This window comes from Columba livia, chromosome 1 (assembly GCF_036013475.1).
Source record: "Columba livia isolate bColLiv1 breed racing homer chromosome 1, bColLiv1.pat.W.v2, whole genome shotgun sequence".
In the NCBI taxonomy this organism is placed as follows: domain Eukaryota; kingdom Metazoa; phylum Chordata; class Aves; order Columbiformes; family Columbidae; genus Columba; species Columba livia.
The window spans coordinates 164,237,796-164,250,411 of record NC_088602.1 but is presented as its reverse complement, the minus strand read 5'-3'; the positions used below and the strand labels follow the sequence as shown (position 1 = coordinate 164,250,411).

Below are 12,616 nucleotides of genomic sequence, written 5' to 3'. Positions count from 1 at the left end.
ACCCTCCATGCTACAACCTCCTTTCAGGTAGTTGTAGACAGCGATAAGGTCTCCCCTCAGCCTCCTTTTCTCCAGGCTAAACAGCCCCAGTTCCCTCAGCTGCTCCTCATCAGACTAGTGCCCTAGACCCCTCACCAGCTTCATCACCCTCCTCTGCAATCTCTCTAGTACCTCAATGTCTTTCTTATGATGAGGGGCCCAAAACTGAACACGGTGTTCAAGGTGGGACCTCACCAGTGCCGAGTACCACTTCTCTTTTTCAAATAATGACCCCCAGGCCCCGTCTCTCCAGCACCCACGGAGGCGCCGACGACGGCACGCGCCGTACCCAACGCAACGCAAGGGGCGCTGCGGCTCTGCGCCTTTAACAGGGAGTCGAGCACCTATACAACCGATAGGGGCGGATCCACAGCCTCACCGCCTCTCCGCGGCGGCCGGCGAATGGGCGGATCGAAAGACGCGCTGTTGGCGCCGCGGATGAATTCGGGGCTCGACCGGCCGTGACTAGAGCGCGGGGGGTTTGACGGGCCGCCGCGCCGCTCCGGCAACCGCTGCCGCGGCGTCCCGCTCCGCCCATGGCCTCCGCGCTGGTAAGGGCCCGGCGGCGGGCGTGGGCAGCCGAGGCGGCGGAGGGTGCAGAGCCCTTTAGCGGCCGTGTCCCCACCGCGTGCGGGACGTTAACGGCTCCGGAGGGGCGGGGGGAAGGCGGGGCCCCCACCCGGCGCCTGACGGTGCGCACCCTCTCTCCCAGGAGGACCCCGCTTTGATCCGGACTCTCCGGGGCCACAGAGCGGCGGTGACGGGCGTCGCTTTCAATGCGGACGGCGCGGGGCTGGGTGAGTGCCGGGGGCCGGGCGCTGTTTGCTTTTGGGCGGGGCGGCTCCCTCCCTCCCTTCTATCTTCCTTCCTTCCCTCCCTCAGCCGGCGGAGCCGCCGGGCGCGGAGGCGGGGTGGGCTGGGCTCCCCCGCCGGCCGGGCGGGCCGAGGAGTCTCTGCCCCTTCCTTAAGCGACAACTTTTTGAGCAAACCACGAGGCGGGAGGAGGGGTTTGTCCCGCGGCGAGAGAGGAGGAGGAGGAGGAAGTAAGTGAGGGGAGCGCCGAGGCCGGAGGGGCGGGGGGCTGCTTCGTGCCGCCGCTGCTGCGCCGCGGCCCCCCGGGAAACCTCCGGGCCCGCCACGGAGAGACTGGCGGCAAACTCGGCCGGCGACCCGAGCCCGAAGCTGGGCCCCCCAGTCCTGGTCACGGTCAGGGAGCTCCTCTCAGCTTGGGGCTGCTTTTAATTGCCTACGATGAGGATCCGTCTGGTGAGAAGATGGACGTGGGTCCGTAAAAGCTGTGTGTTTCTCGGCTTCTTGATGATCGCATACTTCGTGGTCGAGCTGTCGGTTTCTTCCTTCGGTGCCTCCCTCGCCGGGGAGAGCATCACCAAAGGGAAATGGGAGAGGCGCTTTTCTGACAGAGCAGAAGAAGCTATGGATTTGGCTCGTCCAGTTTATGACAAATCCCCGCCTGATCCTTATTCCCCAGGAGAGTGGGGTAAGCCTTCTCGCCTGCAGCTGAGTTCTGAGGAAAAGAAGCAGGAAGAAGAGCTGATTGAGAAGTATGCGATAAACATTTACTTGAGTGATAAAATCTCTCTGCACCGGCACATTGAAGATAATCGACTGAGTGGCTGTAAAGCTAAGTCTTACAACTACAGAAGACTGCCTACAACATCTGTAATAATTGCTTTTTACAATGAAGCTTGGTCAACATTGCTGCGGACAATACATAGTGTTCTTGAGACATCACCTTCAGTGCTTCTAAAAGAAATTATACTGGTGGATGACTTGAGTGATAAAGTATATTTGAAGACTGATCTTGAAAAATACATAAGCAGTCTGAAAAGAGTTCGTTTGATAAGAACCAACAAACGAGAAGGACTGGTTCGTGCACGCTTAATTGGCGCTACTTTTGCCACCGGTGATGTCCTCACATTCCTAGACTGTCACTGTGAATGTGTCTCTGGCTGGCTGGAACCACTGCTTGAGAGGATTGCTGAGAATGAGACTGTTATTGTTTGTCCTGTCATTGACACCATTGACTGGAAAACGTTTGAATACTACATGCAAACAGCAGAACCCATGATCGGGGGCTTTGACTGGCGGCTAACTTTCCAGTGGCACTCAGTGCCTAAACATGAACGTCTTAGGCGCAAATCTGAAACTGACCCAATCAGATCCCCAACTATGGCTGGTGGCTTGTTTGCTGTCAGCAAGAAGTATTTTGAGTACTTGGGTACTTATGATACCGGAATGGATGTTTGGGGAGGGGAGAACTTAGAATTATCATTTAGGGTTTGGCAGTGTGGAGGCATGTTGGAAATTCATCCATGCTCCCACGTAGGCCATGTGTTTCCAAAGCGCGCACCCTATGCCAGACCGAATTTCCTTCAGAACACGGCACGTGCTGCTGAGGTGTGGATGGATGAGTACAAAGAGCACTTTTACAACAGGAATCCTTCAGCAAGAAAAGAAAACTATGGAGATCTTTCTGAAAGGAAGATACTAAGGGAGCGTTTGAAATGCAAGAGTTTTAACTGGTATTTAAAAAACATATTTGCGGAGTTGCATGTACCAGAAGATCGTCCTGGCTGGCATGGTGCTATCCGCAGTGCAGGAATAGCTTCAGAGTGCCTTGACTACGCCTTGCCAGAAAATCATCCTACTGGGGCTCACCTTTCTCTCTTTGGATGTCATGGTCAGGGAGGCAATCAGTTTTTTGAATACACATCAAATAAGGAGATTCGATTTAACTCTGTAACTGAGCTATGCGCTGAAGTCCCTGAGCATGAAGACTTCATAACTATGAGGAACTGCCCAAAAGATGGATCTCCCATCCCAGAAGTTATTATATGGCATTTCAAAGAAGATGGGACTATTTATCATCCTCATTCAGGAAAGTGCCTTACTGCTTATCGTACAGCTGAGGGACGTGCTGATGTGCAAATGAGAACTTGTAATGCTGCAGATAAAAATCAGATTTGGAAATTTGAAAAATAATCACTGCTGGTTGTATGAATCTAATGGACCGAGATCTCCAAGCTTTTTACATTTGTGAGCAGATAGCAACATGCAGACGTTTACCTTGGAATGTCTTCAGATGCATCTGTAGTGGTGTAGAAAGTATATCTGCTGTGGTGAACTCTATGGAAAGCAAAAGTAAATACTGGGGTTTAGTTTCTAAAAAATTGAATACAGATATAATGCCTTTTATTTTTGTAAAATTTTGATCTGTTATTTTCTTACTTTGGTCTGTCTTGATTATGGTAAAACAAAGGCTTTTGAGTGGACTGAGAAGGGATTTTATTTTCTTTAAAAAATACATATTAGACCTGCAAGGTAATGATACGTGACAGTAAAGAATCTTTACTTACAGAAGTAAAAGTTAAGGTTCTTGCAGAGGAATTAACTGACCTATATTGCAGGTACTTCATAACTTATGTATCTATAAGTAATGGTACAGTAGCATGTGATTGAATTGACATTGATGTGGCAGGTTGAATCTTAAGTCTTGTAGTGGTCTGCAGTTTTCTGGGCATTTACATTCTCCTAGGGGTTTCGGGGTGACAGTTATATTACATTGAAGAAAAGGAAGTTTCTTTAGTAGATGGGCTTTGGCATTGTTTTGCAGTGTTGTGCCTAGTCTCAAAGTTACCTCATGAGGGTGAGTCAGGTGCTCTCATGCATTTAGAGAAGAGTGTGGTAGCAGCTGAACCAATGACATGCTGGCAGTACCACAAATGGGAAGAAATGGGGATGGCTACAAGTAAAAAAATCAGTTTTAAAGGTAATGGAGGAGGAGAGACAGCACAGAATTGCATTAACTACTGCTGTTTCTTAGCTATACATTTTATTTTGCCTCTGAGTAAGCTTTTCTATGTTAAGCCTGGCATCCTAGGGACATGTAGCTAATGTGACTGTTCTATGTACCCTTTTTTTTTTTTTTTTTTCTTTAGGTCTGCCAGCAGGGTAGATGAAGGAGACACAGGAAAAAACTTGGTCTCTTTTGCATCGTGTTTTGGCAACAGCTGGAATACCTCAGCCCTAGTTAGAGTTTTGAGATAATGCAGCATTTGATGCCTCTTTCTAGTCACAACAGTACCATGGGAGACCTCGAGTAAGGTTGCGAAGCTGGAGTTCCTGAAGTGAAGGGAGTTAACAAAGTAAAGGGCTGCTTGGAGGAAACTAAGATTTGTTGGTTAGGTGGTTCAGAGAACAGCTTAGAGTGTTTTCTGTATCCTATTATGTAGAGTTTTGAAGAATATTGATCCTTGAATTCTGTCACTAATCTGTTTTGAATGTGATTATAGACAGTAGATGTGATAGATATATTGTGTACTTGAAAAAAAAAAATCTTGTGTTAGTATCTATGTTTTTAGCTTTACATGATTTAAATTGAACACTTATCTTAATGGGTCAGGCATTCTGGCTTTTTTTTGTTGTTGTTTTTAGTGAAGTGATAATGTTTTCCAGTAGCCATGGTGTAGTAATTCTTGACCTGGGGCTGGTAGGTAGGAACTTGAGCTAATAAGCAATAAGAGTCTGGATACTTAAAGAAAGTAGTAGGTGTACTTTTGCTGCAGGTGTTAGTAGGAAGAAGGGTTAAAAGGGAGCAAGTGAGTCCTGAAATAAGTGAAGACTTGCCAAAAATGAAACAAGAGCAAGTTAAGGTGTATTCTTGAATCTTAGTGGTTTCAAAGAGTTGAGCGATCTGGGTGGAGGGAGGCTAAGACAGAAGGGGAACAGAAAGAGAAAACTTGGAGCTGGTAATGTAGTGTTGAATTATGCTAAGAATGCTTGCCACTGTGTGGCATGGGTTGGTTTAAGTCTTTAACTTATTTTTAGGTGGTTACTTGTTACTTGCAATTTTTTTTTTCTTTTCCCTGAGCTGACATTTTTTTTTTTTTTTTTTTAGAAAAAGGGAACTTCTTTACTATATAAGGGAGACATTCCTGAAAAATTCCATTCCACTTTGCAGCAAGGAATTCTTTTCGTAGATGTAAAAGTAATGAACCATTTATCAAATTTCAAAAAGCAGCCAGTCATTATGTGCTGGGGCAATATATTATACAAAGTATGTGCTTTTGTGAAAAGCTTGCTGTAGACTGCTATGTTCCATAGAAATAACAAGAAAAAGACTTGGATTCTCCTACATGGCAGAGCACAAGTTTTATGTGCGATACATGTTTCCTCAGATGAAAGTAATTTAATGGTGTGAATATAGACTATGCAACTTTTATACAATTAACTTTTCTAGGACTTGGCAAAAACTACATTTCATATAAAGAACTACCTTCATGTTAAAACTGACAAAGTGTTCCTTATCTATTTAAGCAATAAGTCAAAGTGAATCTGCCTCTTACAGGGATAATAACTTAATGTATCTGAACCCTTACTCCATTTGCCCGTCACCTCTCATTATATTTTTGTAGTTATAACAAAAGTAAAAGGAAGAAAAACCAAGCAAAAGTAAATAACCTGGACCTTAAAATAAATAAAGTTCAATTTATTCCTAAGGGGAATAAAAAAGGTTGGGGGAGGAGCTAAATAGAGAGGAAAAAAAAAAACCTTGCCATTTCACATTTCCCTGATTTTGAACTGAGTTGCAGGAATTTTTCAGAAATATTCCAATTCAGATGGTTTTCAGTGCATGCAGATTTCTGGAAAATCTGAAACTCTGAAAGACTTTCTATGTTGTTGGACTTGGAAAATTTGGGGAGCACTTGTATATAAACTACTGATTTTAGGTGACTTAAATGAAATTGAATGTAGACTTAACACTGAATAAATGTGGGAGGGCTCTGGGATTTATTTTGAAAAAAATAAAATCCAGAATGATAATTAAATGTTGGGTAGTGTGCTGCTTCTTTAAGTCCCTTCTGCTTGCGTCTGTATATGCAGCATAAAATAAAAAACTGCCACGAACTTGAACTTATGGGAGTTATTAAAAGTTCCTTGTAAGTCATCCACTGTGCTTAGAATTCCAGATTGGTTCCCTTGAAAGATGTTTGATTAGTAATTGTTTTCCTCCAAGAATGAAATCTTGCAAGTCACTGTTAAATGTGTTTGTATTGTGACGTTGTGCCTTATCACACTGAAATTTCCAACGTTCCTGTGAAGCATGTGGGTTTTTTGGTGGGGTGGTGTCTGAATATTCATAGGCATGTCATACGCACAGCCCTGTACTCTGTCTGACCTGTAATTCTTGCACTGAATTAATCATATTGGGGATTCCTAAGTATTTGAGGGGAAAAAAAGGGTGACCAAGAGGTACAACTAGATGTTAAAGCCTGGCTAAGTATGGATCTTCTGATCTTCTGCACAACTTGTAGTCGGTACTGTGGTATTCTGGGAAATGGGAGTGTAATAGTAATTCTACAGTGTGGCACCTTGTGTCTTCATACATACATGTGTATATATGAAAATGTATACCATAAATATTCACAACTTGTAAACTGAACTTGGCATCATTGCAAATACCATAACATTTTTTTCATGGCATAGGTAAAGCCTGGATATCTGTTTAGAGAACTGCAGCAAAGCGGTGTGTAAACTTGGCCTTTGCATAATGCCAAGTCTTCACTCTTTGGTATTTAATTCTGTTATGACTCATCACCAGAAAAGCAAATTACCTAGAGATGTGTCAGCTCTACTTGGGTGGGTACAGAAAGCACTGATTATTTAAAAAAACCACTGAAGTTATAAAGCGGACTACATTCCATATTGGAGTCAGATCAGTGTGAATTTTCAGTTTGCTTTCTGTTATATTTTGCAGTTGATCAATTATTTTAATTATGACAGCAAGGACAATTTTTGTCTTTCACCTCTCTAAACATGGTTCTGGCTATGTAGTGTTTTCTCTGAGGAGCACATGCAACAGACTTGTTTGTGGTATGGCCCATCCTAACAAATTATTCTGGACCCTCTATATGTCTTTTGTTTCAGTTACAGTACTTTAACTTGTCCTTGGAGATCTGCTGTGGACCATTTACTGGTGGTCTGGTGACTGTAAGTCAGACTGTAGAGTGCTGCCTTTACTTACTTAAGTGCTGACAGAATGCATCAACTGAGTCTGGTCTTCGTTGCTGTAGGAACTCGTGTAATCTGTCCTGGAAAGTTCTCGCTCTCCTCTTTTTGAACACTTTAATACATGGACAACATGAACTTGAGGGAAGCAAAATGCATAAAGGATTAAGAAGCAATCCTTAAGATACCGTGCTTGAGTAAAATGGAGAAGCATTGTTATGAAATAGGCAAAATCCCTTAAAATGGAATACAAAGAGAACTAGAGAAGCTTATTTTATAATAGTAGTAAGTTTTTCATGTATAAAACTGTTTAAGATTAGTATTGATAGTAGAAATTATTGCTGGCAACATCATTACCCTGTAGACTCTTATTTAGTGCCTGTGGTTAGCAAAGATAAAATGTTTGCTGTTACAGCAAAATGCTTATGTGTTAGCCATATGCACAAAAATTGATTTTTAACCTGTTTGAACAGGGAATAGTGTGGCTTGGCTGAGGTTGTTAACAGTAAAGGAACCAAACCTGGTTTTTGAGGGTGGTGAAACACTGGCACAGGTTGCACAGAGAGGTGGGAGGTGCCCCATCCCTGGAAACATTCAAGGCCAGGCTGGACATTGCTCTGAGCAACCTGACCTAGTTGAAGATGTCTCTATTTGTTGCAGAGGGGTTGGACTAGATGACCTTTGAAGGTCCCTTCCAACCATAAGTATTCTATGATTCCTTGGCAGGATGGGGGCCAAAGTTGAAAAAAGTTTCAGAATTTTGGTTTAGAGCTTTTTTGTCTGCGTTTATGCCTCTCCTGTGCTGCTCAGGTATAGAGTCACGTCAGTCTGTGTGCCTTAAAATAATTCTGCAATAGATCTGTCAGTTACTCACCCTTTCCTGTGCAGGTCCTGAACCTCTCCTCTCGGTCAGCCCTGGGGTGGTGTCAGCTGGGCTGAAACTTCAGTATTGGTGATAATAATAGCCTTGGAGTGTCATGGTAATAAGTGAGTGGCTTCAAGAGAGAAACCTACCTAAGGATGGAGAGAGGATGAGTGTAGGCAACAGGGAGTCCAGAGGGACAACAAGGAAGACTCTTGTGGATGTCCATGTGAAAGAAGAACTTCAGATTCCTGCGTGTCTCGTTAACCTTAGGATAATCCATTTGTGAGAGAGGAAGCTACAAGAAACCAGGCTTTGAATTTATTGTAGTGTTATCTTTTGAAATAGTTCCTTCATTTTTTTCAGAACTGAAAGTACCATAGGTACTTGATAGGTTTTTGTTGTTGTTGTTTTGTTTTTGTTTTTGTTTTTTGTTTTTGTTTTTTTTTTTTTTTTCAGAAACCATCAGTCTTGTCTGTTTCACATTTCCAATGTGATGCTTTCAATTCTATTTAGCTTACATTTTGTTTCCTCCTTTCTGTTTTATACCATGCTAGGTCACATTTTTCTGTAGCAAAAGGAAAGAAATAAATCATTGAAGTACAATTAGAAACAGCCTGCTGTGAAATAGAGTTCTGAAAAGTTGGAGGCAAGTAATATCCTGTACTTTAGTGTCAAATTTAAGGCTATTGATATAGGCATGGGGATAGTCCGGTCCCACATCTTTTACCAGAATCTAGTCTTTTGGGAGTAAAAATAATATTCCTGTGCCAAATCAGTAAGGAGAGTTTAATATCTAATATTTTGCTTGAGGCTTGCCTTGCTAATAAACAAACTCAGTTCCTCTGTACTATGTTGGTGCCTGAAAGAGGCTGGGAAGGGAAGAACCATCCTTTTCATGTCCTCTTCTACTTCCAGGAGGTCCCTGTTCTTACTCTCCCTCACTTGCTGCACTAGGGGTAGGAATTTTATAAATGAGGGGTGGGAGTGCGAGTCCCTTGTTTTTATTTATGATCTGCTTGCTAGCACTTAGCAGAGATGAAGAGTATAGGGGTGCAGGAATATCACACTCGTCAGTTCAATTCAACTGCTCGTTGTTTTTGCTGCTTATAGTTCCCTGAAAATGATCAAGCTCTGGTAAAAGCCTTGTCTGCTTTTTCCAGTATAGATAATAAGGTCCACCTGTAAAGTGACTGCAAAAAAAAAAAAGTTCGTCTCTTTCTGTTAGCAGACTGACAACTTGACTTTACATTTTGAACTGGATAGATGTTAGTATTAAAAAACTGGTACTTAAATAAGATTATACGATTATCGTATTTGGATATTCACTTTAGATACCCGAAGTGTTAGATATTATATTTTGAGTTTAAGTTGGCCTGTCTTATCAGAGTTAAACACTTCATACTTTAATCAAATTCCATCTCCGAGATCAAAGTGAAGATGTCTCCTGTTCTCAGGATTTGGTAATGCCAGATCTGGATTCATACTTAATGACATGTGTGTGATGTCTGGCTTTAGATTTTTGTTGTTGTTGTTGTTCTAGATATTTAAAGTACTTGTAAGCCAGTTTGCTGAAAATGTGGGAGAACTACCTTTTCAGAATTATCCTTTACTCCTCCCAGTCTTCTCATGTCCTTCCAAAAGCCTGGTGTTGGCATTGCTGGCTGTCAGGCTTCTGCTCTGGCCAAGTATTCATTAAAACCCAATAACTGCTCCCTCCCACTGACGTGCAGTAAGTTCACTGGTGAATCCAAGTCCATAGTCATTAGCTCCGATTTTTTTTCTAATAGTGGTGACCCGACTTCTGATATATCTTGCATTTCTTGCCAGCTACCTCCTCTTTGGATAGGTTTCTCATGGTGTGGAAGTTGAAGGCACAGTGCAGAGCTTACAAATTCATAGGCCATGCAGAAGCAGTGACCAGCATCCAGTTCTCACCAGATGGGCAGCTTCTTGCTTCGGCTTCTCAAGATCGTACTGTCAGACTATGGATTCCTTGCATGTGAGTGCAACTGGGTGATGCTGACTGTGTGTTTCATTAATGCAAATTTGACTGTTGGAGTGTTTACCCAATAAAAGTTTCTTTTTGCTTTCCATATCCCTGACGGGGCATTGACAGGAATAGAGACTGAGAGTACAAGCAACACAGTTCTTTACTGTGTTACTTTGTTCTTCATTTAATATTCTATGGTTTCCACAGAAAAATATGGCAATTCAGTAGTGATAATTTAATGCGTGTAGAACTATGCTTGGTACAATTTCTCTGGCCTAAAGGATGTATTCCTTTTAATAAGGATTGCATGGCTGCACTTCATTTTGGGGAGATAAGTGATAAAGGAAACAATAGCATTTTTGCAAAAGAAGATATTTTGAATTTGCCTTTTAAGACTCCTCTCAAGCTGCAGTGATTACAAGCTATTCAGGATGAACTTAGAAAGACTGATGTTACTTTAACTCTTAAGCGTTTTGTAGATTACTATATCAAAAAACATAGTAAATGCTAGTTCAAATACCCTATGGAAGCTAATACTGCTAGTTAATTGCACTCTTCTAAAATTGGTCATATTAAATACAATTACTTCAAAATCTGTTGCTCTAATATTTAATATACAAATAAGGCAAACAATTATTGACAACACTAATATTTTAGTCTGTATATGTTGCTTTTTCATTTGGATAAGATTTCAAATATGTTAACTTTGAGTTTTGTGGCATTTTAAACTCTTTCAATTCAATATAATTGTGTGAGGTTTTTGTTGTTTGTTTGTTGTGGTTTTTTTTTTTTTTCCTTGCAGTCATGGAGAGTCATCGGTACTGAAAGGTCATACAGCATCTGTTCGTTGTGTAAACTTCTCGCATGATGGCCACTTTCTAGTTTCAGCGTCCAATGATAAATCAATAAAAATATGGAGTGTTCGCCATCAGCGTCTTTTGTTTTCCCTATTCCAACACACTCATTGGGTTTGCTGTGCCAAGTAAGTGTTGTTTTTATTCTCTTTGTAAAGAAGCAAAACTTCTAACACAGGGTTTTTAGTTCTTAGGGCAGAACTGGGAGAAGAAAAATCTGTGCATAAATGATCTATCACTAATAATGCAATTGAATAAATCAGTCTTACGCACGTTACATATAAATCTCCTAGTTGAAGTATGAAAGCTTGCTCTATGTTAACATGTGTACATACAAAATCTGTTGCTGTGTGTCAATTCTTTTACTTTAAAGGACAAATAAGGTCATCTGTATTTATTTTCAGTCAGTATCCTGTCTGTTTCTCCAATTCTGTATGTTTTTATGCTGTATTAACTTGTTTCACAGCATTCACTTGCTTCTAGTTTTGTTATGCATGGTAGGGGTTTTGTCAACTATTCTTGGAACAAAAGCGGTATAAAGGAATGGTCGTGAGTCAAAATGTGTTAAGCTTACATAATTAGAAAAGGTAAAAGAAATGGTCTTTGTACTGCAGGTTAAGGTTCTCACCCTATTTAAAGGCAGGGCAGCTCTTCAAAGGCAAGAAAAGATTCTTCTTTTCTGTGTGTATGTTTTGTTTTTCTTTCCATAATAATGGAAAATCTGCAGCTAAGAGGCCTGATTTAAACCTCTTGAGAAAGAACTTTAACACTGCTGAGGTGCAGAGCCCTACAAAGCTCCGACATGTCTGATCATTGAGAAGAAAAATGAAAGCTCTAGGAAATGGTATATGGAAGTTCTTGTACAGTATTCTAATGTCCCTGTGCAGTTGCTTAATATGAGAAATAATAAGGATTGGTGAAACTATAGACAAATCAATTTTCCTATTTAAAAACCTAGTTTGCCAGTTTAGGAATAATTAATATTTTGCTGACAGTTCGTAAGTCTAGCGAGAACTCACAGGAGAATGTATATGTAGGTTAATGTATATGTATGGAACACAAGTTTCTGCTGTGTCCTCTTTGTCTTTTTGCCTATAGTTTTTTATAATTATCTCTTTGGCATCTGAAGTGATAGCCTTAGCCTCCTGTTACCTCCTCCCCTGCCCCTTTCTCTTGCTTATGGATGTTTAAAATCATAGTTTATTGTGAAATGGGGTTGGGGATAAGGAGGGTGTTGGGAGGAGTGGAGGGAGGAGGTTTTATTACTCTGTGAAGACTATGAGAAATTCAAATGTTCTTCGAATGTTACAAATTTTAATTCCAAACAGACTTTCTTGGTTCTGGTGTTTTGCCAATTACATCTTTAATGCTCATTCAGGTAGCATCCGTTGTTTAGTAATGTATTCATTTGCATATTCCAGGTATTCCCCTGATGGAAGACTAATAGCCTCTTGCAGTGAGGATAAATCTGTTAAGATCTGGGATACAAGAAATAAAACTTGTATTGATAGCTTCTTAGATTATGAAGGGTAAGTGTTACTACAAAAAAGGAGAAATATAAATGTGTAGTTTTAATGAGATGAAATCCATGTTTTGCGGTGTTAACATATATATGTTGTATCTGAAAATATAATAGACCAAACTTCGTTCTACCACCTGTGTAAACAAAAATAATTTCACTTTTTTTTTTTCTGAAGAGGTTGACTGGCTGCACTTATCCAGTTTTTCCCTAGTCAAGAAATAAGCCAGAGAGAATTCAGATTGCTCTTGGATTTTTGAATGCTTTCATGTTTTTTTTCCCCATTTCAGTAATGCTGTTTGTTATTGAATGCTCCAACA

The 12,616-nt window shown here is 41.2% G+C and overlaps 2 protein-coding genes across 9 annotated transcripts in view; both read left to right on the top strand.

The window, feature by feature from the left end:
- Nucleotides 1–428: 428 nt before the first annotated feature.
- The window catches only part of POC1B (POC1 centriolar protein B), a 55,382-nt gene continuing 43,194 nt past the window's right edge, over nucleotides 429–12,616 (top strand). For 7 of the 8 annotated variants that reach the window (XR_010468266.1, XM_065042404.1, XM_065042386.1 and 4 more), the window contains exons 1-5: nucleotides 429–590; nucleotides 752–836; nucleotides 9,761–9,932; nucleotides 10,726–10,905; nucleotides 12,199–12,306. Coding sequence is in view for 7 of the 8 variants with exons in the window: in XM_065042404.1 (XP_064898476.1) it covers nucleotides 576–590; nucleotides 752–836; nucleotides 9,761–9,932; nucleotides 10,726–10,905; nucleotides 12,199–12,306 (560 nt within the window). In the remaining variant the exon portion in view is untranslated. Of the gene's footprint in view, nucleotides 591–751; nucleotides 837–8,487; nucleotides 8,580–9,760; nucleotides 9,933–10,725; nucleotides 10,906–12,198; nucleotides 12,307–12,616 lie in introns of those variants that run through there. The other variant, XM_005508309.4, reaches the window with a different exon arrangement.
- Nucleotides 1,079–5,888, top strand: GALNT4 (polypeptide N-acetylgalactosaminyltransferase 4). Its single transcript, XM_005508310.3, has one exon. It carries the CDS (start codon nucleotides 1,291–1,293, stop codon nucleotides 3,040–3,042), a length of 1,752 nt encoding a protein of 583 aa, XP_005508367.1. The 5' UTR covers nucleotides 1,079–1,290; the 3' UTR covers nucleotides 3,043–5,888.